At 35.0% G+C, this 23,831-nt stretch overlaps 1 protein-coding gene across 1 annotated transcript; it reads right to left on the reverse strand.

The window, feature by feature from the left end:
* Positions 1–1,570: 1,570 nt before the first annotated feature.
* LOC144962922 (eukaryotic translation initiation factor 5-like) lies at positions 1,571–22,297 on the reverse strand. The gene is made up of 12 exons (XM_078896327.1): positions 22,221–22,297; positions 21,959–22,102; positions 14,938–15,175; positions 13,969–14,050; positions 12,775–12,947; positions 12,313–12,423; positions 11,220–11,402; positions 10,044–10,208; positions 8,833–9,000; positions 7,208–7,375; positions 4,836–4,967; positions 1,571–2,552 (listed from the first exon to the last, which is right to left on the reverse strand). Exons 3-12 carry the CDS (start codon positions 15,007–15,009, stop codon positions 2,394–2,396), a joined length of 1,413 nt encoding a protein of 470 aa, XP_078752453.1. The 5' UTR covers positions 15,010–15,175; positions 21,959–22,102; positions 22,221–22,297; the 3' UTR covers positions 1,571–2,393.
* Positions 22,298–23,831: the final 1,534 nt, after the last annotated feature.

Consider the following 23,831-nt stretch of genomic DNA (forward strand, 5'->3'; position numbering starts at 1 on the left):
GGGGAACCAGGGAGGTTAAGGGCTAGGGTTGAGTTTTTTAACGAGTGACTGGGCCTTTTTTTTTTTTTTTTAATATATAATAAACCAGAAGACAGTAACTGAGCACAAAGTGGTTAAGCTGAAATATTTTAACAAATTATGGAGTTTTGCAGCAGTGTAGGCAGACTAATCATTGAAGAGGTTTCAATGAAACGGTATTATACTTGAATCACAAAAAAGGGTAGATATCCCTATAGCCCCCCTCCTTAACTGTTATCTTCAACCAACTAAAAACTTTTTTTAATAACAATTGAAGTCTCTAGCAAAAACAAAAACAAAAAAAAAAAAAAAGAGTCGGAAGATTTCAAAGGGCTGTTTTCCAGAATCTGAAAAAAGGCATCCCTGTTTTGTTTGTTTTTAAGGGTTTTACGGCGCTTGCAACACATTTAGGTTATATTAGCGCCAGTAAAAAGGAAGAAAATGGGATAGTAAAAAGTTCTAGAATTACTATTAAAGCACCCAAGAGAAAGTAAGTCAAAGGGGAACTGGGAACAAATAGAGATCAGATGTAGATTCCAAGAGCACACCACCAATGTACTTAAGTTTGAGATCACCCATAAGTCTCATACGGACACAAGCACAAAATCCAACAAAGAAGTATACACTCAAATGCTTATTTTGTTTGTTTGTTTGTTGCTTTAGGTCTCTTCCAACACAATTGAGGTTATATGAGAGACCGCTGAAACAAATAAACAAGCAATCTAACAAAAATAGTACAAATGTAAATCAAAATCATAACCTAAAGATATCATAAGCTAAATTATAAATAACCAAGAACAAACAGACAGAAGATTTACAGAAAAAAAAATATCCCCTGTCAAAAATACAATCACAAACCAAAGAAGCAGGATAGGCTAGTAAAGAGAAGAAGAAACGACATCACTATCGGATCGTACACCCATGCGAACATCATAGGTATATGATTCAAGGGTGATGCTCCCATCCAACCACCCGCCACTCAAATGCTTACATTATACATTGAAAATAACAAATAGAATAATACATAACAGAGAGATGATTTACAAGGAAAAAAAAATCATCTCCCAAAACAACAACTATGCACTTGACTGTTTCCCTCCCAGCCAGGACTCCGGCCAGGGCCGGGACAAAACCAAGTAATCTCATTTCAAGACAAAGACAGAAAGCATGTTGGAAAACAGATATAAGGGGATAGAAGTTTGTACCTCCCTGCCCACTATGGGAGAAAGATATCCCTGTTTTGACTGTTTCTCTCTCAGCCATGGACTCCAGCCGGGGCCAGGACAACCTAGTAATCTCATTGAAAGCAAAAGCAACTCGGAAAACAGATTAAAAAAGGGGGGGGGGGGGGGGGGGGGGGGGGAATAGAAGACACAGCAAGTGACCTCCTGCCCACCATGTGAAGTCAGAAGACCCCAACCAGGGTGATAAAAGGGATAGAAAGTCTGGACCGATGAAGAATTCATAGGCCCAAGGGTAGCCAATGTCCCCACCCTAGGGTGAATTCCACCCATTCAAACGACCCGTTGCAAATAAATCACATCGAACAAAATTTGAAATTCACATTTTCTCCATTTATTTCTTGACTACAGAGATGTAATTATTTAACAAATACTGATCATGGAAAAATAATATATATTCACTGTGAACAAACCTTTTTTTTATCTTCCAATAAACTTGTCTATTATAAATAGCCTCATACTTGTGAGGTTTATGGGCAGCAATGCCATTTTTGATATTAAACAATTTGACAGTATGAAACATACAAAAGTTTAGGTGTATTTAAGCAGAATATTACAAGCCAACTTCTATAGCAAATTTGTTTAGGAATCTGAAGAACAAAACAAGGATTGTGGAGACAGGAAATATAACTGATGTACCTCAAAATGAAATTAACACTAATTTGAATATGACTCATTTGCATGGCACAACATAAACCTCCCGAGGACAGTCTATTTATAATACATTATACATGACCATTGCTATTTACAAAAACAAATATACAGGGAGCTGGAAGGATAGGAGAAAGAAGAGAGAAAGAAAGAAAGAGAAAGAGAGAGAGTGAGAGAGAGAGAGAGAGAGAGAGAGGAGAGAGAGAGAGAGAGAGAGAGAGAGAGAGGGAGAGGAGAGAGAGAGGGAGGGAGAGAGAGAGAGAGGGAGAGAGAGAGAGCGAGACGGGGAAATAGTAGCACAACACAACATAGTCAAACTGATCCCTTGAAAAATAAACATTTTAATAAATTACAGAATTCATGAAGGAAAAGTAACATTTCAAGCTATTATTGTAACCATACCTATGTCAATCTATCGTTTTATATTGTAGTAATCATTATCATAAGAGTATAGCAGAGTATAATCACACATTGCAAACATCTTTAGATGTCATCAATATCAATGTCATCACCATCGTCATCCTCTACCATAGGCTTCCCATTGCCATTTACAGATGCAGCAGGCGGGGTGGTCGGGGATGTCGATTTAGCTGGCTCTGGTGTCTTAACCTCACCAACTTTTTCAGTAGTTGAGTAGATAATCTGAAAAGACAGTAATGACGAATAATCAAAATTAAGAGCATTCCTCCAGTCATTTCACAAACCACCATAAATCTAGATAATAGCGAACCAAAGAGTTACTAACAAAACATGAGGTCTCTATACCTTTGTTCCAAAAAAAGAAAAAAAGATGAATGACAATGTACTATGTTTGTTTTGTTTTTGAGGGTTTTACGGCGCTTGCAACACATGAAGGTCATATCAGCGCCAGTAAAAAGGAAGAAAATGGGATAGTAAAAAGCATGGGTGCCAGCAGGAAGAAGTGCTGAAACCTGAAACTAAAATCTCTACACTTTGCCAAACCTAAAAATGTTCCTACTGAAAATGCGGCCTAACCTTTACTCTTATTTCATCACCGTTCTTATACCATTATTAAATGATTACACAGCAAACATATTGACACAATGAGGAAATTAATTTGATTTTTTAACCAACTTATAATACGTAGTGAAATACCCACAGTGCAGTTGTCTCTCTCTAGGGGAGCCAAAGAACAGAGTGAAACAGAGAGAACCAGAGGTACTCCCTCAACATTTTTTTGAGAAATTAAGTGATGGACACCGGCTTGGGCCCATCACTCAGCTCCCACTGAAATCGGAGGTATTTGACTTCAAGATATCGCTAAACCGGAATTCAGTAAGACACAGTAAGTACCCCCCTGCCCACTATGGGAGGTCAGGAACCCCACCCAGACAATATATTATATCATTATCAACCCCCGCCCCTAACCATACACATACATACTTTAACAAAGCCATGGTTTGTTTTGATATACCATACAAGCAAATTTCTATCAAGAGGTACAAGGCAACGTTGTTTGTTCGTTTTGTTTTTAAGGGTTTTACGGCGCTTGCAACACATTTAGGTCATATAGGACCCGGTAAAAAGAAGAAAATGGAATTGAATAGTCAAAATATTCTAGATTTACAATCAAAGTACTCAAGAAAAAGTAATTGTTTTTAACTGTTTTTAAGGGTTTTACGGCGCTTGCAACACATTAAGGTCATATCAGCGCCAGTAAAAAGGAAGAAAATGGGATAGTAAAAAGTTCTAGAATTACAATTAAAGCACCAAAGAAAAGTTAAGACAAAGGGGAATTGGTTCAAATAGGAAACAAATGGATATTCCAAGAGCACACCATCAGTGTACTTAGTTTGAGATCACCTAAATTCTCATCCAGACACAAGCACAGGTCCCCACTAAGAGGAACACACTCAAATGTTTACAAATCATATATAATACATAAACAAAACATAAAATAGTGCATGACAGAGAGATGATTTACAAGGAAAAAAATATCATCTCCCAAAACTAACATTTGACTGTTTTCCTCCCAGCCAGGGCCAGGACAAAACCAAGTAATCTCATTCAAAGACAAAGAAAGAAAGCATGTTGGAAAATAGACATAGGGGGATAGAAGACAAGGTATGTACCTCCCTGCCCACTATGGGAGGTCAGGAACCCCACCCAGAAGAAAAAGTAAGACAAAGGGGAATTGATTCATATTGACAACAGATGTAGATTCCAAGAGCATACCATCAATGTACTTTGAGATCACTTAAAGTCTCATCCGGACACCAGTCCAGGATCCCACTAAGAGGAACACACTCAACTGTTTACAGAATACATAATAACAATAACAGAGAAATGATTTACAGGGAAAAATATATCATCTCGAATAGCTATAAATACATTTGACTGTTTCCCTCCAGGTCAAGAACTCCAGGGCTTGGACAAAACTAAGAAATCCCATTCAGAGACAAAGACAGAAAGCAACTCGGAAAAAAGATATAAAGGGATAAAAGACACAGCGTGACCTCCTACCCACTGTGGGAGGTCAAAAGGCAAAGTTGGATAAAGGCTTGTTGATAAATAATCCTTCGATGAGAGAAAAATAATTCACAGATGGAAAAGGACAGACCTATTCATGACTAACTTTGATGGGTGCTAGTGGATGGTATATAATAAATGACCTGAGAAAAAAAAAAAAAAAAAAAAAAAAAAACAATTCTAAGCTTGCTACAAAATTCCCCCAACAGTGACATTTATCTATAAAAACAAACCTGCCCCTGAGGGGAGGTCAAGATCATTAGTGCAAATGGTTGTCTGCTATTAGAGCTATAAGTCATTTCAGCATCACTGATTTAGAGCCCACTAGTGATGCAAACACATTTAGGTCATAATCACCCAAGACAAAATAAGTTTGCTGGAGGGGGGAAATGAAAAAAGATCAAAGCAGCAAATTCTTATCATATTCAAACTTACATCATTATCACCATCTTCTTCATCGTCGTCCTCTTCACTTTCCTCTTCAGCGTCTTTCAGCCATTGGATAAAAGCTTGGCCCTCCTTGTGAATCTGGGTGGTTTCCTCTTTGCCAATATACTTCTTGGATGGCTGTTAAATACAGATTTGAAAAAATAGACAATAATGTTGAGAGAACAATAAGCATACCCAATTACACTTTGAAAATAAACTGCAATATCGGCAAATATCAAATGACAAAAGAAATAATGAACCATTAGATCCACTAGAAACAATAGAAATTGTTTTACATCGCTTGCCAGGAACAAAGAAAATAATAGTATAGTCAAGTGAAGATCCCACTAATAAGCACCAAAGACTAAGTAAGGGCAAATTCAACAGAGATCAGAGGTAGAATCAATGGAATGTATCCTTGCAGCTGGTGACACAGTGACAGGATCTCTGCAAAAAGGAGCATGATAGACCACTTGAAATTTTTAAAATCTGTTCTCATTAGGGAAGTGGGGAAATACGTCTTTATAAACGAACATTTTGCCCTATGCAATAGCCCTTGATATTGAAAGTATGTGCTCAGGCTTAAAAGATGCTAATGTAATTCTGTGGTTCAACCCAAAAATATGTGCTTTTCCCCACTCTAATCAAATGAACCTGTTCATCCCAAAAGCACATTACGCTGTTGTGGTAGTTCTTCCTTGGCGAACTGGGTTTTTTTTTTTTTTTTTTAAGAGTTTTACGGCGCTTGCAACACATTTAGGTTATATCAGCACCAGTAAAAAGGAAGAAAATGGGATAGTAAAAAGTTCTATTACAATTAAAGCACCCAAGAAAAAGTAAGACATAATGGAACTTGGAGCAAATAAGGATCAGATGTAGATTCTAAGAGCATACCACCAATGTACTTTGTTTGAGATCACCTATAAGTCTCATCCGGACACAAGCACAAAATCCAACAGAGGAATACACTCAAATGCTTACATTATACATTCAAAATAACAAATATAGTAATTTAGAAGGAAAAAAATATCATCTCCCAAAACAATAACTATGCATTTGACTGTTTCCCTCCCAGCTAGGACTCCGGCCAGGACCAGGACAAAACCAAGTAATCTCATTTTAAGACAAAGACTGAAAGCATGTTGGAAAACAGATATAAGGGGATAGAAGACAAAGTATGTACCCCCCTGCCCACTATGGGAGGTAGGGACCCCACCCAGTTGGCGAACTGGCCTTCCACCAAGGCAATTAAAACCAAGCGCTTGTAAGTTCAAATAGTCAAAGAGCGACTGTTGCAATTTCAATTGGATCGAGTGTCGTCGGACTAGGTGACCAGAAATGAATAATGACCCTCAATGTCAAGCCAAAGTAAAGTATACAAAAATTAGCCGAAAGCATAAAAGGCAGTAGCAAAAGAGTCCAAAATCATGCTTTGTATAAAGCTTATAGATAGAATGCGCTTGGCCAAGAAGTTCACAACATTGTCATCCGGACGTATAACGGACCAACACACAAACTCTGTGTAACCATGAACTTTTATAGTCTGGTTAATACAGTTTAGTGAGAACAACTCACAAACGCGGATGGCAAAAACAAAACGCCTGAGTGACGTCATCTTCGAACTATCTATAGACAGATTTGGGACTCACTACCTCTGAAGAAGAGATTTGACTGGATCACATCAATTCAATCCAATGCGACATAGGAGTTTTAAAAAAGGACAAGCAGCCCAAATTGAATGTGTAAATCTCAATATGTTGACAAACTTGGGACTGGTTGGAAAAAGAAATGTCTCATGACCTTTCAAAGGAAAGCTTCCACATGTGTGGACTGCTTTTACAAACATAAAGAACGCATGTTACTGAACAAGTTTCCTATCAGAAAAAGCTGGCTTCAAGGATGAGAGATAAATAACTGAACAAGTTGTTAACCTTACATTGCATATTGAGGCAGGTTTCAAATGGAAGCTTAGAATATTACTGAATCTATCAGCAGCATAAGATATGGGTCCAGTGTGACAGGTTAATGGTGAAACAGATCATGAGGTGTAGAAAGACTTGAAACTGTTATACGTGTACCCGTATATAAAAGAGGAAAAACTATTACATGATGAGATTCCCAAGTAAAGTCAAGAAAAGAAGAATGACATCTATCTTGGACATGTTCTGTTATCCATTTATTCAATGTATACATTAGCAGTATGTTTAGCACTGCCTCCCTGATACTGGAATACAGGAAGGACAGGGCCTTTTGTTCACCAAAGCAAGAAATGGACCTGTCTCAGATGTTTACTCAGTGGAGATGTGATTTTAGACCATCCTATATTTTGTAGAATCTCAACAGACTAATCCAAAATAATATGAAAATAAAATTATTACCTTTCTATCCCAATCCAAAAGCACTGCTTCTTCTACAATGTCCTCGTCATACAGGAATTTCAGGATGTGAGACGTTTTTGCAAGAAGTACTTTCGGGTATTCCTTGGCAATAAGGATCTCAAGGCCACCCAGCATTGACTTCTGAGCTTTGATATTCTGATAACAAAACTGAAACAAAATACAAAGAAAACATCAGAGGAAATTGATAATTATTGGGTGAGAGGAAACAATAGCACATGAAATGAGTATGGAAGATAATTGACTCTACATCTGATCAACACGTTTATGCAAAAGATAAAAAAACGTAATTATGAGTGGGAAATTCCCACCAACAGGAAGGAAATCTTCAATTTCAAGCCTTCCTTTCTGAACTTCAGAATACTGGGCGCCCACCAAAGTCCACAACAAAAAATTCAGACCAAAGTTGTAAAAACCCGACCAAATTTTAGGCATATTTTTTCCCCCAAATTGAAACATTTTCCATAATAAATATAATTAAAAAACAAAAACAAAAATACAAAACATGCCTATTTGCCTTGCACAAGAACTGTTCGCTAATATTTCTCTACTGCAGCTCCTGATGTAAAAAAAAAGAAAAATAGTTTAATCCATTGATTTCCCAAGAGACCAGAAACCAGAACTGCCATTTCACTTTCAATTCAACTCAAACATAAATAATCTATCTCCATAAGAAAAGGTTAAATTTCACACATTTTCTAACACCCACAAGATCACCAAATATAAAAGTGACTTTAGTGGTTTATACAGCAGTGTTATTGTTGATGCTTCTCCCCCTCTCCCAGCCAGACTAATTTTTAAAAATATATTGCAAATCGCCTCTATTTTTATCTATGGCCAAGACAGTTTTTATTAATCCTCTTCAATAAAAAGATTGAGATGATAATTCTAAATATCTTTTCTTGGTGCAAAATACAATTTCATATGATTTATGATGACATTCCTCTAAAAGCAAGATGCTTTGGTATTGTTTTAATCATTAAAATTTTTTAAATTAAAATTTGTAATTTTGATGATCTGAGTAATTTGCCTGTTACCCTCACTAAAAAAAATGATGACATCCCCTGAATATCAATGCAAATGTCAAATTCATGAAAAATATTTAATTACAATGATATACACTTAAAATTATTCAAACTTACCAGTTTCTAAAAGATGAAAACTATTAAAATATACGACTCAAACTCAAACTCATCAAAACTAGTAAGATATAAATAATACTGTATGCAAATATATCAAAGATTGTTTTAAAATATAGATAACCTTACTATAAATATGTGAAAGTTAATGCAAAAATAAGGCCTGCTTCACATGGAATTTTGGTGGTGGTATTAGGAAGTAATAGCTGTAGTGGTGGTGACTGTGGTAGTAGTAAGAAATTTATTAATATTCTCATTTATCCAACCAATGTTCATTTTTACATACCACAGAGCTGCTCTACTGACCAAAAACCAACTTTTCCCACCTAGGCTTTAAAAAATTACTAAAATCAGACTTTCGTGGACACCCTGGAATAATATTTACTATCGTGCATATTCAAAATATAATTTACTTGGTGCAGGTTTCTTTATGTTAGAAAGCTAAGAAAAGTTATAAAAATAACTTACCCGCAAGAAAAGAGCTTTGAACTTCGGCAACTGAGCCAAGGCTTTGTCATTAAGCAAAAGCTCTACAAGAATCAACGGCACTTTATCCTTCACCTCCAAACGTTCAGCTTCATTGAAAATTTCTTTGATATCCCCAGGTTTGCCCAAAGCATCATCGTCACGCTTTATCTGCAATAAATATGTCACCAAAATATTACACCATAAACAAATCATTCTTTTGTTTGTTTGTTTGTTTTTAAGGGTTTTACAGCGCATACAACACATTAAGATCATATCAGCGCCAGTAAAAAGGAAGAAATTGGGATAGTAAAAAGTTCTAGAATTAAAATTAAAGCATCCAAGAAAACGTAAGACATAGGGGAATTGGTTCAAATAGAAAACAGATGTAGAATCCTAGAGCACACTATCAATGTGAATAGTTTGAGATTACCTAAATGTCTCATCCTGACACAAGCAGAGGTCCCAACTAAGAGAATGTATACACATCATATATAATATGTAAACAAAACATATTACAGTGCATAACAGACAGATGATTTGCAAGACAAAAAATATCATCTCCCAAAACTCTAACTATACATTTGACTGTTTCCCTCCCAGCTAGGGCCAGGACAAAACCAAGTAATCTCATCCCAAGACAAAGACAGAAAGCATGTTGGAAAACTTAAAGGTAATAGAAGACAGTAAGTGCCTCCCTGCCCACTAGGGGAGAAATCATTCTTTTAGGATAACTCTGAATTTCAAATCAAAATCTATCCAGATTCCAATCATGTGGTTGTAAATGGAGACCTAAATGTTGCTGTAAAATCAAAGCAGCTCCCACTTCAATAAGCCAAACATGCATTTTTGTAACTGTACTCTATGTCAAATCGTGAGACAAATACTTGACTTCTTTGAAATTAGACCCCAGCTGTAAAGGGTTAAAAAGCCTTTTTAAAAATTGTCATAGCTTGGAAATGAATCCACCGATTGTGACTCAGTCAGGTGGCAAAGATAATTTTTTTCATGATTTTCAAAAAAAAAGAGTTCCACAAAGAAAATATAATTAAATTAAAAAGGATGATTTTTGTTTACGCAGCTCACTAGTTTTGTTGTTCTTTCACACACTAAAAAAACCATGATTATTAAGCCATTTTTACAGACATTATTCATATAACATCTTTATTCAAACCACTGTTTAAGGTATAAAAGTATTTTGTGTAAAAACAGACCTTGATCTTTTCATATAACATATTGAGTCGTTCTTCTGAAGATTTCTCCAAATCATCAGTCATGGCCAATCCTTTTGCAGCATCAGAAAGCTCATTCATCCTTTCTTTGATGGCCTCTTCAGTAAAATCATCTCCCCAGTCATCATCATCGTCATCGTCTTTGGCCTGTTCAAACATGCAGTATAGATACTTGATTAGGTAAACAAGAATAAATCTTTTATGTTTCAAAGTTAGAGAAAAACATATGACAAAACTTACTAATGTGATCTCATGACTAAAATTTTAAAAGTAGTAAAGCTACAAACAATTGTCATTTATATTTATATGAATATCAAAGAGAAGAATATGATATGATTTAAATAAGAAAAAGATAATTATTTTGGTATCTGACCATGGATTGATTTAACAATGTTGAATTTTACATGCTATTTGCGTGACAGCCTATGAAAACCCAGTTAAAGTCGCACGAAGTGAAACTGGGATATGGGAGGAAAACGGGTGTAAACCTAACAACATGGGATTTGGGGATTTCAGTTGAAAACCATCTAATGATTGCCGATTAAAACTAAGAAAATCACCAAGAGCAAACTATAAATTTTTAAATACTACCAATGCAATTCTTTTACTTTCATTTTCATGCTGTTAAATTGATTTCATCAAACAAACATGTTCCCTGCTTACGATTGATGACATCTGAAACCAGGACTCCACATAGATATAGGAAAATGTCTTTTGATTTTTTCAAATATCTTATCAATGAAATGGATTTAGATGATCCAGATTAATCTACTTAATCATCGATATAACAATGATTCATATATTGATCATAACAATCGACATGGGCAAGGCTCTTCTAGTAGGGTCAGTGAAGGGTCCTAGAAGTGAAGCTGGGCCCTGGATTGATTAATGACAAGCTTTAGTACCAATGTTGGGGAATTTACAATTTTGGGCCCAATGAATTATCCTCAGCCAAATGACCTTTTCTTTTTATTTCCTTAACATTTTTGATGCTTAGAAATGATCCAATATGCGGAGTCAGTGGAACTATTTTGGCTGCAAAGAAGTTGGGGTCTGAACCCTTACTGGGAAACTTGTCCAAAGCTGGAATGTTTATTTTGTGGGACAACAGCAAATTGCAAAATATGTTTTATTTATTGATAATCCATTTAAGGTTACCTTAGGTATATCCATAGCAGTGCCGGATTCTCTCATGGCAGCCATTTGCTGTTGGGCAGTTGAGACATGGTTAGAATGAGCCTCCGGGCTAGAGCGATCTTTTTTTTCTTCATCTTCATCTTTTTTACCCTTTTTCTTCTTTTCATCTTTCTTGCTCTTACTTGGAGTTGTGGCATTAGGATCCTAGGGTGAGAAGAAAAAAAAAAAACATTTGTGAACTTAAAACCATTTCCCCCTCAACTCTTTAAAGATAGCATGATAGCAACTGTATTTACTATCTTTTTGTACCAGATGTATGTATGAACTGCACTATTTTGCTGGAGTGTAACAGCCAATAACACTGACAAATTCAAAAATTTGAGAAACTGCAAATACTTTTAAATAACAACTCAGGACTTGTTTTGTTGTCCAAATCACATCATTCCTCTACCCTTATATATGCCATAGTGCGATATCAGAAAAAGTGCAAAAACTTTTTTTTACATAGATTAAAACAGTCATCTGTGAAAAGATGAATTTTCATCGCAATTATTTTTCATTTAAACCATCTGGGATAAATTTTTGTGCTTGCTGTATGAACTGCACTATTTTACTGGTGGATTGCCTAGTGTTTACAACTACCAACCAAAGGATAGCTCTTATGAAGTCAACTTCTTACACATAAACTCAAAAATAACTAAAATCGTTGTATGCAACAGGCTACTCAATGAACAGGTAAAATTTGTTGAGGATTCATTGAAAAGTAGGCGTTGCCTGGTGGTATTATGACAGAAATGCCAACAGCTTTCATGAGAATTTAATTTTTTCATACTTTGACTCAAAACAAATTATATTTTTCATATCAAACAAAAATTCATATTTTCAATTCAAAAAGCATGATACAACTTAACAAAAATATCATGACCTGAGGAATGGATCAGATGAGCAAATAGGAGGCCATAGATACCAATTAACCTGTCATGTGGTCCAAAATACAAAATACATCATTTCTCTTCTAAATTTTCTCATATTTAAGTATTTTGGGCAAAATCGTTGATCGAAATATGCATTATGCTGGTGGCAAGAAGTCCGTGTAATTATTTTCTGCACAAACCTGATCAGGTGGATTCTTCACAATGAAAGTTGTCAATTTATGCCGCATATCAACAGAACCGTTATAACCACAAGCAATACAGCGCTGGTTGATGCTACCTTTTTTCACAGCCTGTAGAGTAAAAAAATATTTTAAAATAAAATAATGCCAGAAAAGATTATTCCGTGTCTTTACCATTCACATCAAGCATTTCAAAGTTCACAGTGAACTCTAAACACATTACACTCAAGATTCAAATAATTCTTGAAAATTTCAAACTATGAATGAAGCAGAGGATTCTTTATAATAAGAAAAGATTTTAATTTTTTTTTTAATCTAAAAATGCTACGATCTTCATGATGTATAGCACATTTAATGAAATAAGTAGCAGGTTAAGTCAAATGGCAATTGACTATTCAAGATTTGAAGTTGTATTTTTTATATGGGAAAAATCTATAAACAATAAAATTAAAAGGGTCTCACCAGATTTGTCTCTGGATTGGAACATCCTGGACAAAGGACAAACTTTTTGATGAAGCCATCCAATAACCCCTGCAATTTATCAGCGGTATGAGATCCATTCACAATGAAACGATCATGTTTCAGATCAAACTGAGTCTGGGCACCCAATTCACATCCAAAATACTTGGTTGGATCTGATGGAAAATAAATAAATATAAGAATAATAAATTAGACCAAAAAAAGGAGAGTGCATGTATGTGTAAAATTACTTTAACACTCTCCAAATCAACAATGCAAAGGGCAAAATGACAAACAAGATAATTAACAAAAAAACGAGTGGCGTGTTGCATTGCCCAAGAAGAAAAAAAGATTTGTGGGTTTTCTCACATAAGTTAAGCTTGGAGATGGGAAAATGAGCCCCTGAATGCTCTTTATTTTTAGTATCCCCACTTTTGTTATGTGGATTATACATTTCAAATTCTTTAACTGTTGCATCAAAGAGCTAATGGTGTTTGCAAAAATTTTTTAACGAAATTATCTTCATAGAAATCAAATTGCTTTTTAAAATTTGTTCATGTAAACAATATCCAAATCTATCTTTATGCGTAAAATGGTAATGTTTTAATGGGGAGAAACTACTTTAGTGCAACATATTTAAGTGCTTACTCCATTATGTGACAGATTGTCAATTATGCAGAATTATTAAAGTTAGTCACGTATTCATTCATATTAAACCAAAAACATAAAATATCTTACAAATTGTCCTTAAAATTTTGTCAAAACCCTAATCCAAAGAGAAAAATTAATTTTGCCAAATTTGACCATCTTAACAATCTGCATCATTGGCAGGTCAAGAGAAAAACAACTGTCCTGTCAGTGTACTCAAACCTCCATAATAATGCTTTTAAATATTTTCATCAAAACTTACTGTTTAAAAATAAATGTTCTCCACTCAAACGTCTAAAAAAATAAATAAATAAAATCGTAACAGAAGCTCTGTATTTGTAAAGCATGAGAAATAAAGAACTTGATTTTGTTCTCATTTTTCTTTTTATATCAAAGAAATCAAGATGAAGATGGCAACATGCAAACTACCAAATATCGCTTTTGGGTGGATAATAGCATTATTTATATCATTTAATGAACTTTACCAGAAAGAAACAGAAAGAGGAAAGAAAAAAAGATAAAAACAATTTTAATTAATCCATTACTCACATGTTGCAGGCCTTGCCAAAGCCTTGGCCACATCAGGCATGTTAACAATAACAGTTTTGATTCCATTACCTTTTCCTTCCACCTGAAATTGAATTTCGAAATCCATGACAAAAAAAGGAGAGTGCATGTATGTGTAAAATTACCTTTTAACTCTCCAAATCAACAATGCAAAGGGCAAAATGACAAACATTGAATTTTGTGCTCATTTTTCTTTTTATCAAAATAGAAAAAATTAAGATGAAATGCAAACAACCAAAATTTGTTTGGCTGCTATTATTTCATTTGAAAGAAATTGTAAAAGTTGACAATTTGTATGGGCTTAGTCTGGCAAATTTCTTATTTCTAACTTTTAAATTAAATTCTAATAACATAAAATTATTGTAGTTCCCAATCACTTATAGTTAGTTTGGTGAGAATTGATATATTATTAGACTCCTTGGGATCAGAAATAGTTAAATGTCCAGCAGCCTAATTTGTCCATAAAAATGGAGACGAGACGAGACACATTATCAATGATGCACACATAGCATATATATATTAATATATATATATATATATATATATATATATATATATATATATATATATATATATATATATATATATATATATATATATATATAATATATATATATAATATATATAATATAATATATATATTATATATATATATATAATAGAGAGAGAGAGAGAGAGAGAGAGAGAGAGAGAGAGAGAGAGAGAGAGAGAGAGAAAGGGGGGGGGGGGGGGCACTAATGACAGAGAACAGGACAGAACAGGACATTCTTATTTATTCAAAGAACGGACTTTGATCAGTTGACAGGACCGGACAAAAATTTCTTTAAAAAAAGATTTTTTCTGAAACTAATTTATAGCTCGACTCCTCTGTACTAGAGCGTTTGGTAATGTTTTCTAATTTTCAAAAAGAGGAAAAACAAAAAACAAAACAAAATTAAATAAAAGACTTACTTTGGCTATGAGCCGAGGCATCTTATAGCGGTAGAATGGATCCTCATTGCTTCTGTCGATGTTGAGAGCCATGGTTGATGTTTAGCTATGTGAATCGGTTTACGTTTTCTGTGAATACTGCTGTCAATTTTATTCAGATGTTTCTGAGTCGCTGTGAACTTCATAAACACGTTTGAAGCAAAATAGCTTCTACCTGTCAACTTTAACTCAATCTTGGCTGTTGGCCGCAATAAGGGCTCTGGGGATAAAAGATGCAAAGTAGCAATTAACCAAATAAACGGAACGTTTAACATAATGTAATATCTTACCAATTTTTTCAAAGAGAGTAAGAGCAGCATATGACTCGAAACTCAAAGTCAACATCGTGTCATTGTGCTCCTGGTGAGATCTGACAACGTTGGTCTTACAACCAAACAAAGAAATCATGCAGGTAATTCAAAATTCAGTTTTCAAATCTGGTTTTTAATGAAGCAGTTTAGCATCCAATTGATAAAACCCTTTGAATTTTGTATCAAAATATGGCTTCATTTCCTTGCCCACTAGAATTTAGCTACTTTTCCATAACAATATCTTCTAAATGTAAGTAATTTTGATATTTTTTCAAAAATAAAAATTAATAATTATTTTTTATATAGACAAATAGGTCTTTAAAAAACATTTAATATGATATCTTACTTTTAGATCTAGGATAAACGGTTCAAAGTTATCATGATTTTATTACTAAAACTTTACTATTGCAAAATGCTCAAAATCTGTGACTGGGAATTACCCCACTGGATAGCCTCTCGAGCTGACTACTGATCGAAACGGGACTTTAGCTTGAGAAAAGAGGGTTGATGGTAACTGGTGGCCAAAATTAAACATAACATGCTGCCTTTAATCTTGATGAAAGTTGGCATAGACATAGATAAATGAGTTATCTAGATGCCTTTTCTTTTATTTTTCTTTTGCTCTCTCATTTATTTTTTTAAATTACAAAAGTTATAAAATGACGCAATTTTTTACAAATAATATTTGACATTATGCGACCATATCCATTTCAATCACATTAAAAGCTTTATCTCTGCTCTTTAAAATGATACCAGAACCGTTCACACTGTGAAAAATAACGCAACAGTGGCTAATCGGCACCTGTCTATAGGCTGGAATCAGACTAAGCTAAATGAATTAAAAGATGAAAACGGGAATGGAGTGTCTACGTACACTGTAACCAAGCACCTAACATGAGCTTTTATATAGCGCAATATCCACTTAACGTGCTCAAAGCACTTTACAATGGGTCCCTGACCAACAGCAACACAACATTTAGGACGGTACATGATGCCTGTTAGGCAATATTACAATTTTTCAGACAGAGACAACGCTGTTAACGGGCAGGTAGTCATTTTACACCCGAGTACGGTGAGAGAATGTGAGTAAAGAGCCTTTTCCAAGGACTCAACTATGCGCCGAGCGAGGCTCGAACCCAGGACCTTCTGATCCGAAAACGAGTGTCATACCACTAGTCCACATAGCCTCAGGATCTACATACACAGAAACATACAAGGTCACCTTGTATCATGCTTTGGCAGGGAGGCGCTAGGGGGCATTGAGCTTGGTGCACGGTAACTTATGACCTTGATTTCTTTCGTTCCCACCCCCAACCCCCCTTTTTGTGTGTTATAAGGCAGAATGTTAGCAGGAGCTGGGCTGCCAGATGGCCACATGCCCGACTAACTGGCCAAACAGAGAATCTATAGTTTGGCATTAGACACCCAATGTCTTGGTTTTTAATCCATTAGCTTGTAAAAGAGACAAATCCTACATGTATTTGCAAACCGAGCAGAAAGATTTGCTTTTACCATTAGATGGGAAAGGGAAGGGATGACACTATGACTCAGGGCAGGGGGGCCATGCGGCCATGGGGAAAGATGAATGAAACTACTCAAAATGGGTTGCCTGGTGACATAGATCAAAGGCAATAAGGAGTAGGCTATTACGCAGGTGTCTTACAATCAGTGCGTGTTTCATGACCCCTTAACAGTGAGACTGATTTTTATTTTTTTCCAAGAGATTAGTAGTATAATAGTAGTAGTTTCCCTTGTTGCAGAATAAATGATACAGTGATAGTGATACAGTTTTAGTAGGCAGTTTAGTGAGCAGCAGCAGTGGCAGTCAAATTTTGACCCAACTCGCCCATAGGAAAGTTGTGACTGGAAATTGCCGTTCGCGTTTTGGGGGGTTCAATTAAAGATGCATAACTTCGTTATAAAGAGGAATATCGCAGATATTCTGGTATCATTATTTTCGTCTTTCAATTTCCTTTTAAATGGTGCCAATTAAGGAAAAATCCATTAATAATTCCAGAAGTTATATGAAGTTAAAATTTGGCAATTTTCAAATGCATTTATTTTTTTATTTACCGCGTGTGTTTTTAAAATTTAAACGTTTGTTTTTAGAATAATATCTAAACTTTATTCATGCCAAATTTCAGGGCTCTATATCGATGCGCAGACACCTTTTAACTCTGCGCCGAAATGCCTTGTTTACATTATCTTCTCATCATGGCTGACGGACGATATCGATATTCTTATCGATATTTTAAATTTAGTTATGTATTATGTTCAATTTAGTCCATATTATTTTCACTACTGTTATTTGCTATGTTTTTATTTTGAATACATACTTTCCAACTTTATTTATAGGCATTTTATAGTTTTTGTTTTAAAAGTTCGTATATTTCTTCTCTTTGTGAAATCCGATAATAATATCGATATTTTAAAAATACCAATTGCTTTAATTTAATTTTATTTTATTTGCCATCAAGTCATCAAGTTTCTTTCCCATATGTTTAGATATGTTTATCATTTGTATCCATATTCTAAAGGCCTTAGCCTTAATAATTATTATGGTAAGAAGTTCTATTAGTTTTGACACCCCCATACATTGAGAGAGAAGGGGGGAGGGGGTGGGGGGATAAAATTATATTAATTGTCAGTTCAAATGATGTAAAAGCAATAAACCCAAAGTGGTTCAGCAGAATTTATTAAAGTATTAAAAGCCAGAACTTTCCTTCTAATTAGGTATAATAGGGAATCTGTTTCAATTTATTTGAACTTTTTCAATCTACCAGTTTATTTATATGCAATTAAATTGCCATAAGTAAAAATAAACTCATTATGTCATTACACAACATGTTTATATCTTTTCATTTAAATACTCTCAAATCCTTTTTTATTCTCTATGTATTAATTAGAAGAGGGGAATTATTTGCAATTGTTTCAGTGAGATATTGGGGATAAATCCAAAAGTGATAGAGCAAATTGTTTCTTACGTCTAGCCGAGTTTTTGATTATGTAACATTTGCGTCATATTATGTAATAATGTGTTAATTTGAAGTGTTTATCTTCCTCTTTATTAATGTAAATGCATTGTCCTCGATGAGACGAACATTTTGGTATACAATATATGATAAGAACTCCATATTGACTGCTTTAACCATTTTTTATTAACATCACGCGATTTCGGTCACAACCTTGCAATGGTAATTTTGGGGTAAAAATCGGTCTGAAATTTCAGACTTTGAACTGCCGTAACTAGAGAGCTGAGCCGGTGTTACCAATACTTAGCTTCTATACCAGGACAAATCATTCGTTTGGACAGAAAAATAAATAAAAACTTACCGCTTACCGTCAAAAGCAGTTTAGATTTGAAGATGCATTTGTTTTCTATCAAAAAACATTCGGTAATGGACAATCCTTGATGAATTTCAAAAGTTGTGTTGAAATTATATCCTAATTGTTTTCATGAGTTAATTCCTCGCGAAATCGTGTGGGCCCCGTTTCTGTTATCAAGGTTCCGCCTAGCCAGGCAGGGTTGCCAGATCATTTTTGAGTAAGAGACCAAACTAGCTATAGCAAGAAGCCAGATTCCTCGGCAGGAGCCCAAATACCACCAAACCCACCTTAGCCTCGCGAAAACTCTTTAGATTTGTTAAACAATTTAGATAGGATAAGGAAAATTCGTATATATAGAAGCATTAGCAAATGCAATCTGTGGCGTTAGCACGTGTTGCATTTAGATATTTAGATTGCCAAATAAAATAAGTTTTACCGGTACCAGAGTAAAACGATATAACGGGGAAAGTCAGAGGAAGCCAAAAAGTTGGTTACAGGAGGCCAAGTGGCCAAACCAAATTTTGGGAGGCCAAATGGCTTGGGAAAAGGCCAAATTTCTCAAATTTGGCCACCAGGAGGCCAAACTAGCAACCCTGGCCCCAGGTTTTTAAAAAAGTTTATTGGGAAAAAGAAACGGAACAAAGTGTCCATAGATAGGTATGCAATTTGGTGCATTAGTGCAGTAAAAAGGCCTTTTTTTCTTTTATTCAATAAACTTGACTGCTGGTGGACCCTAGACCTCTCTACAAGTCCAAGAAATAATACTCACTTTTTCTCTGCTCCAACGAAAATATCTACCCCCTACCGGTCTAATTATTTGTAGCAGACGACAAATTTCTCAAAACGGTCACGTGACACTGTAAAAACAACACAGGAAGTCCATGAAAGCTTATTTACGGCATTTCCTTTGAACCGTGTAAACAACAAAATTTCGTTTTCATTCGACTCAACGGGTCAGATTGGCCGGTATTTTTTAACGAACTAAAGTTCTGAAAAATCAAAATGTTTCTTAGAAAGTTGAAAGATGCTAGTTTTTGAAACAGAGGTAGGTTTAAAAAAAAAATCTTTCTATTTTACGTGAATGCATGCTCAAGGCGAGTTGGACGTGCAGCGGAGGTTGGTAGGCCGGTACTACCGCAAACTCGGGGACCCGAGTCTCTCTTGCTTAGTTTACCCTAGATACGGTCTGCCGCCTGGAATGATGACACCGGATGTTGCTATTGTTGTATGCCAGATTCTTATCGTTGTATGCCAGACTGGCATTTTCTTTTTTATGTGTTTTATTATTATGTGCGAATTTAATGTATAATGTTTTTATACGTTTTGAACCCGTTTTTGAACAAATAAACGTATATTTGAAAATGGGTAATAAAAACAGTAAAACATTTTGACGTGTTCAATCATTTGGATTTCACGTGGGGTTCTTTGCCGTTTTTTTTTGTCTGGTGTGTTTGTGTTTTTCACGCCGCGGCATTTCGATTCTCATCGTTGTATGCCAGATTGGCATTTTCTTTTTTTCGTGACCAGCATTTTTCTACAAAATTATGTGTTTTATTATTATTATGTATGTACATGAATATAATATGTATTATATGCGAATTTAATGTCTAATGTTTTTATACGTTTTTGAACCCGTTTTTGAACAAATAAACGTATATTTGAAAATGGGTATTAAAACCAGTAAAACATTTTTTGACGTGTTCAATCATTTGGATTTCACGTGGGGTTTTTTGCCGTTTTTTTTTTTTTTTTTTGTCTGGTGTGTTTGTGTTTTTCGCGCCGCGGCATTTCGATTCTCGTAATGGCGTTACAATTATTATATGCTCATGCGAGGACAGAAGAAGACGCTATTCTCTTTCTCCAGACTAACGGGTTATTAACAAGAAATCCACCAAATTGTGCGACTTGCAACCGAGTCACCACTCTTATAAAGAAAAGTGCCACAAGTGACAACAGGTACTGGCGTTGCCCTACCCACAAGAGTGTCAAAGTTCCCTTAAGGAGAGGATCGTTCTTTGAACATCAGTGTCTTCCTCTGAGGAAAATTGTTGAGCTGCTCCTTTTGTGGCTTTCAAGGAGCCGATTCTAAACAGTACAGGGCTCACTGGAGTGAGTGAAAATTCTGTTTTACAGTGGTATGGTTTTTTTCGAGACATTTGTTCGTGGTGGCTTTTGAACAACCCGTACCAAATAGGTGGTCCAGGCCTCACAGTCGAGATCGACGAAAGTCTAGTGGCCAAAAGAAAAAACAACGTGGGCCGAGTTGCTGAGCAACGGTGGGTGTTTGGTGGTGTGTGTAGGGAGACGGGACAGGGATTTTTAGTGGTCGTGGATAACGACAGATCAGCGGCTAGACTGTTGCCACTTATTCAGGAGCACATCGCCCCTGGTTCCACTATACACAGTGACGGCTGGGCTGCATACAACGGGATAGCCAACCTCCCAGTCCAACCTCCATATCAACACCTGGTGGTGAACCACACAGCTAACTTTGTTGACCCCCAGACAGGCGCATGCACCAACACTATTGAGTGCTATTGGAAGAACTGCAAACGCAGGTTCAAATCTATGCTGGGTGTCCACAGTAGTCAACTGGAATCTCATTTGGATGAATTTATGTGGAGGGAGCTATACGGGAAGACTCACCAAGAAGCCCTTCGACATATTATTCTCCATCTTTCGCAGTGGTATCCAGTATAGGGTGAGTTATAAATACTGTTTACTACTAGTATATGAAAAAAAAAAACCCAACAAAACAAAACAAAATCCAGTCCAGATCTAATTATCTACTATGAATCTAGAAACAGATATATTTAGATCTCGAAGCGATCTAAATTTTATATTTTAAAAGATATTAGATCTAAAAAAAAATTAATTAAAAAAATAAAAATTTTGGCCAAAAAATAATTTGGCCAGAAATTATTTGGGGGTCCCCGAGTTTGCGTAAAAAAATAAATAAGATTTGGCCAGCAATTTTTTGGGACCCCGAATTTGCGTAAAAATATATAAAAAATTTGGCCAGAAATTATTGGGGAAATTTTTGGGTCCCCGAGTTTGCGGTAGTACCTGGTAGGCCAAAGGCCCACCTCTCTACATTTCTAATCAAGATAGAAACAAAATTCAAACTGTTTTGTAATCTGTGTTGCCAGCTCTTTCATATGACATTGGTTTCAAGTGTGTGAGGTACATTTAGAATTTCTATTAAACTCCCTAGTTTTAGCCCACCATCATTGACATTGACATTGTCATTTGCCTGTCGTTGTTCGTAAAAGGTAACTTTTTCCAGTCACCCAAAATAACGTAAAACCGAGGATTACGTTGAAGTCCTCTTGTACAACACAACATTTTACAACATAGATACTTACTTTTCCAAGACAATAACGTCATAAAACTGACGTTAGTAATGTCGCTCTTGGTCGAAGAGATGGTGGCAGGAAACTGGACAGGGTAACAATCCCTGCGTTGATTGAAAAGAAACGATAAAAGGGGGTCGGGTGTCTTCGCACAATCTGCAAGATAGAAGTAAATAGTTTGATTCATAAAAGAAAATACATTTAAACACATAATAACTATACAAATGATGTTGCCGAGACAATATTATAATCACTATAAAGAGAACGAGCTTACCAGATGGTTGCTTCTCTTTGGAGTGATGACTTCGTGCGTTGTCTTGCCCGGATGTTGCGAAAGACAAAATTACCTATTCTGTGACGCATTTCCGACGAAAAAATACAATATTTTCGAATGGTAAATTTACTGAAAATCACTTAAAGATACATGTTGCATGTACTACTCTGATTTACAGGGTAATTTTTTTCACTAATAAGTTCTGTCACAAAATGCTGCAATGCTAATAACGGCGAGGTTCCACTACATCTTTAAGATTAGGAATGTGTCAAGGAACAGTTTGAGGAACGTTGCTTTTCCTAATTACAAATTACATTAAATTACATCAATTGTAGATCTCTAACAAATGACATGCCATTTAACTTTATTTTTAAAATGGTCAGAAGCTGAGTATTATTTGTTTCTAATCCCTTCATATTTTGTCTCTTTTGGTTTCCCGTATACAATCAAGCCGACGTGCACTTATATACACGTCGAATAAAACCTAATTATTATTTTTTTTTTTTACAGAATTTTATTTTAAATTCTAAATTTTAAATTTTTCTAATTCATTTTCCTATCCAATTTGGACTAACTGGGCGTACCAAAGTTTTCAAACTTTATATATATATATATATATATATATATTATATATATATATATATATATATATATATATAATATATATATATATAATATATATATATATATATATATATATATATATATATATAATATATATATATGCCAGTCATCGCTTCAAAATGATATAATGTAGGGAAGAACTAAATGCTAAAAATTGAATGTTTAATAAAGATTGCGAGATTTATGGTAAGTTTATGTTGTTTTTTTTGTGGACGATGCATAAAGATTTTTTAAGTTCTTACATTTCTTGTCATTAAAAATGTTAAGCACTTTATAGACATGTGATTCAACCCAACATAATTCCGTTTTGAGACGATAGTGTGCCACATTTATGAGTTGCCCGTCGCACGGGAAGAAGATTGTGTCACCTACATTTAAAAAAACCCCAAAAAAAAGAAAAAAAAAAGCTAACAATACCCAAAAATTGAAATAAAACAAAAATGAATATAACAGCTTCAAAAAAAAAAGAAAAAAGAACAAGATACCAAATACGGAACGTTTCGGATTCAAACTCCTTCATTCAACAGCAATAAAAATAAAACAATGAAAACTAGACATTGCTAAAAAAAAAATCCCCCCCCCCCCCAAAAAAAAATTCTAAAATTAAAAATTTTTAAAAACAGATCGACGTATTTATGTTTTCATTGTTTATTTTTTGTTGTTGGCTGAAGAAGGGTTTTAAGCCAGAAGCGTTCCGTGGATGATAATTTGTTGTTTTTTAAGATGTTATATTCATGTTTGTTCATTACTTTTACAATCCGCAGCTTCTAGCAATTTAGTATCACTTCTTATTTTTTAATTTATAAAATTGATTTTCCTACCCGTGATTCAAGGGTCTGCTCTATCACTCTCTAATGAGTTTACTAAACAAAATATATGTAACCAAACTATCGAAAGGGTGAAATCTGGTCTCAGAGACCTGGTGGAGGTATTTTTAAAAAAATAATATTGATATAATTACGCTGTTTTCTATTAATGTTCACTTGT

The sequence above is a fragment of the Berghia stephanieae genome, chromosome 1 (assembly GCF_034508935.2).
Source record: "Berghia stephanieae isolate SIO BIC M18660-M18661 chromosome 1, UCSD_Bste_1.3, whole genome shotgun sequence".
NCBI classification, from domain to species: domain Eukaryota; kingdom Metazoa; phylum Mollusca; class Gastropoda; order Nudibranchia; family Aeolidiidae; genus Berghia; species Berghia stephanieae.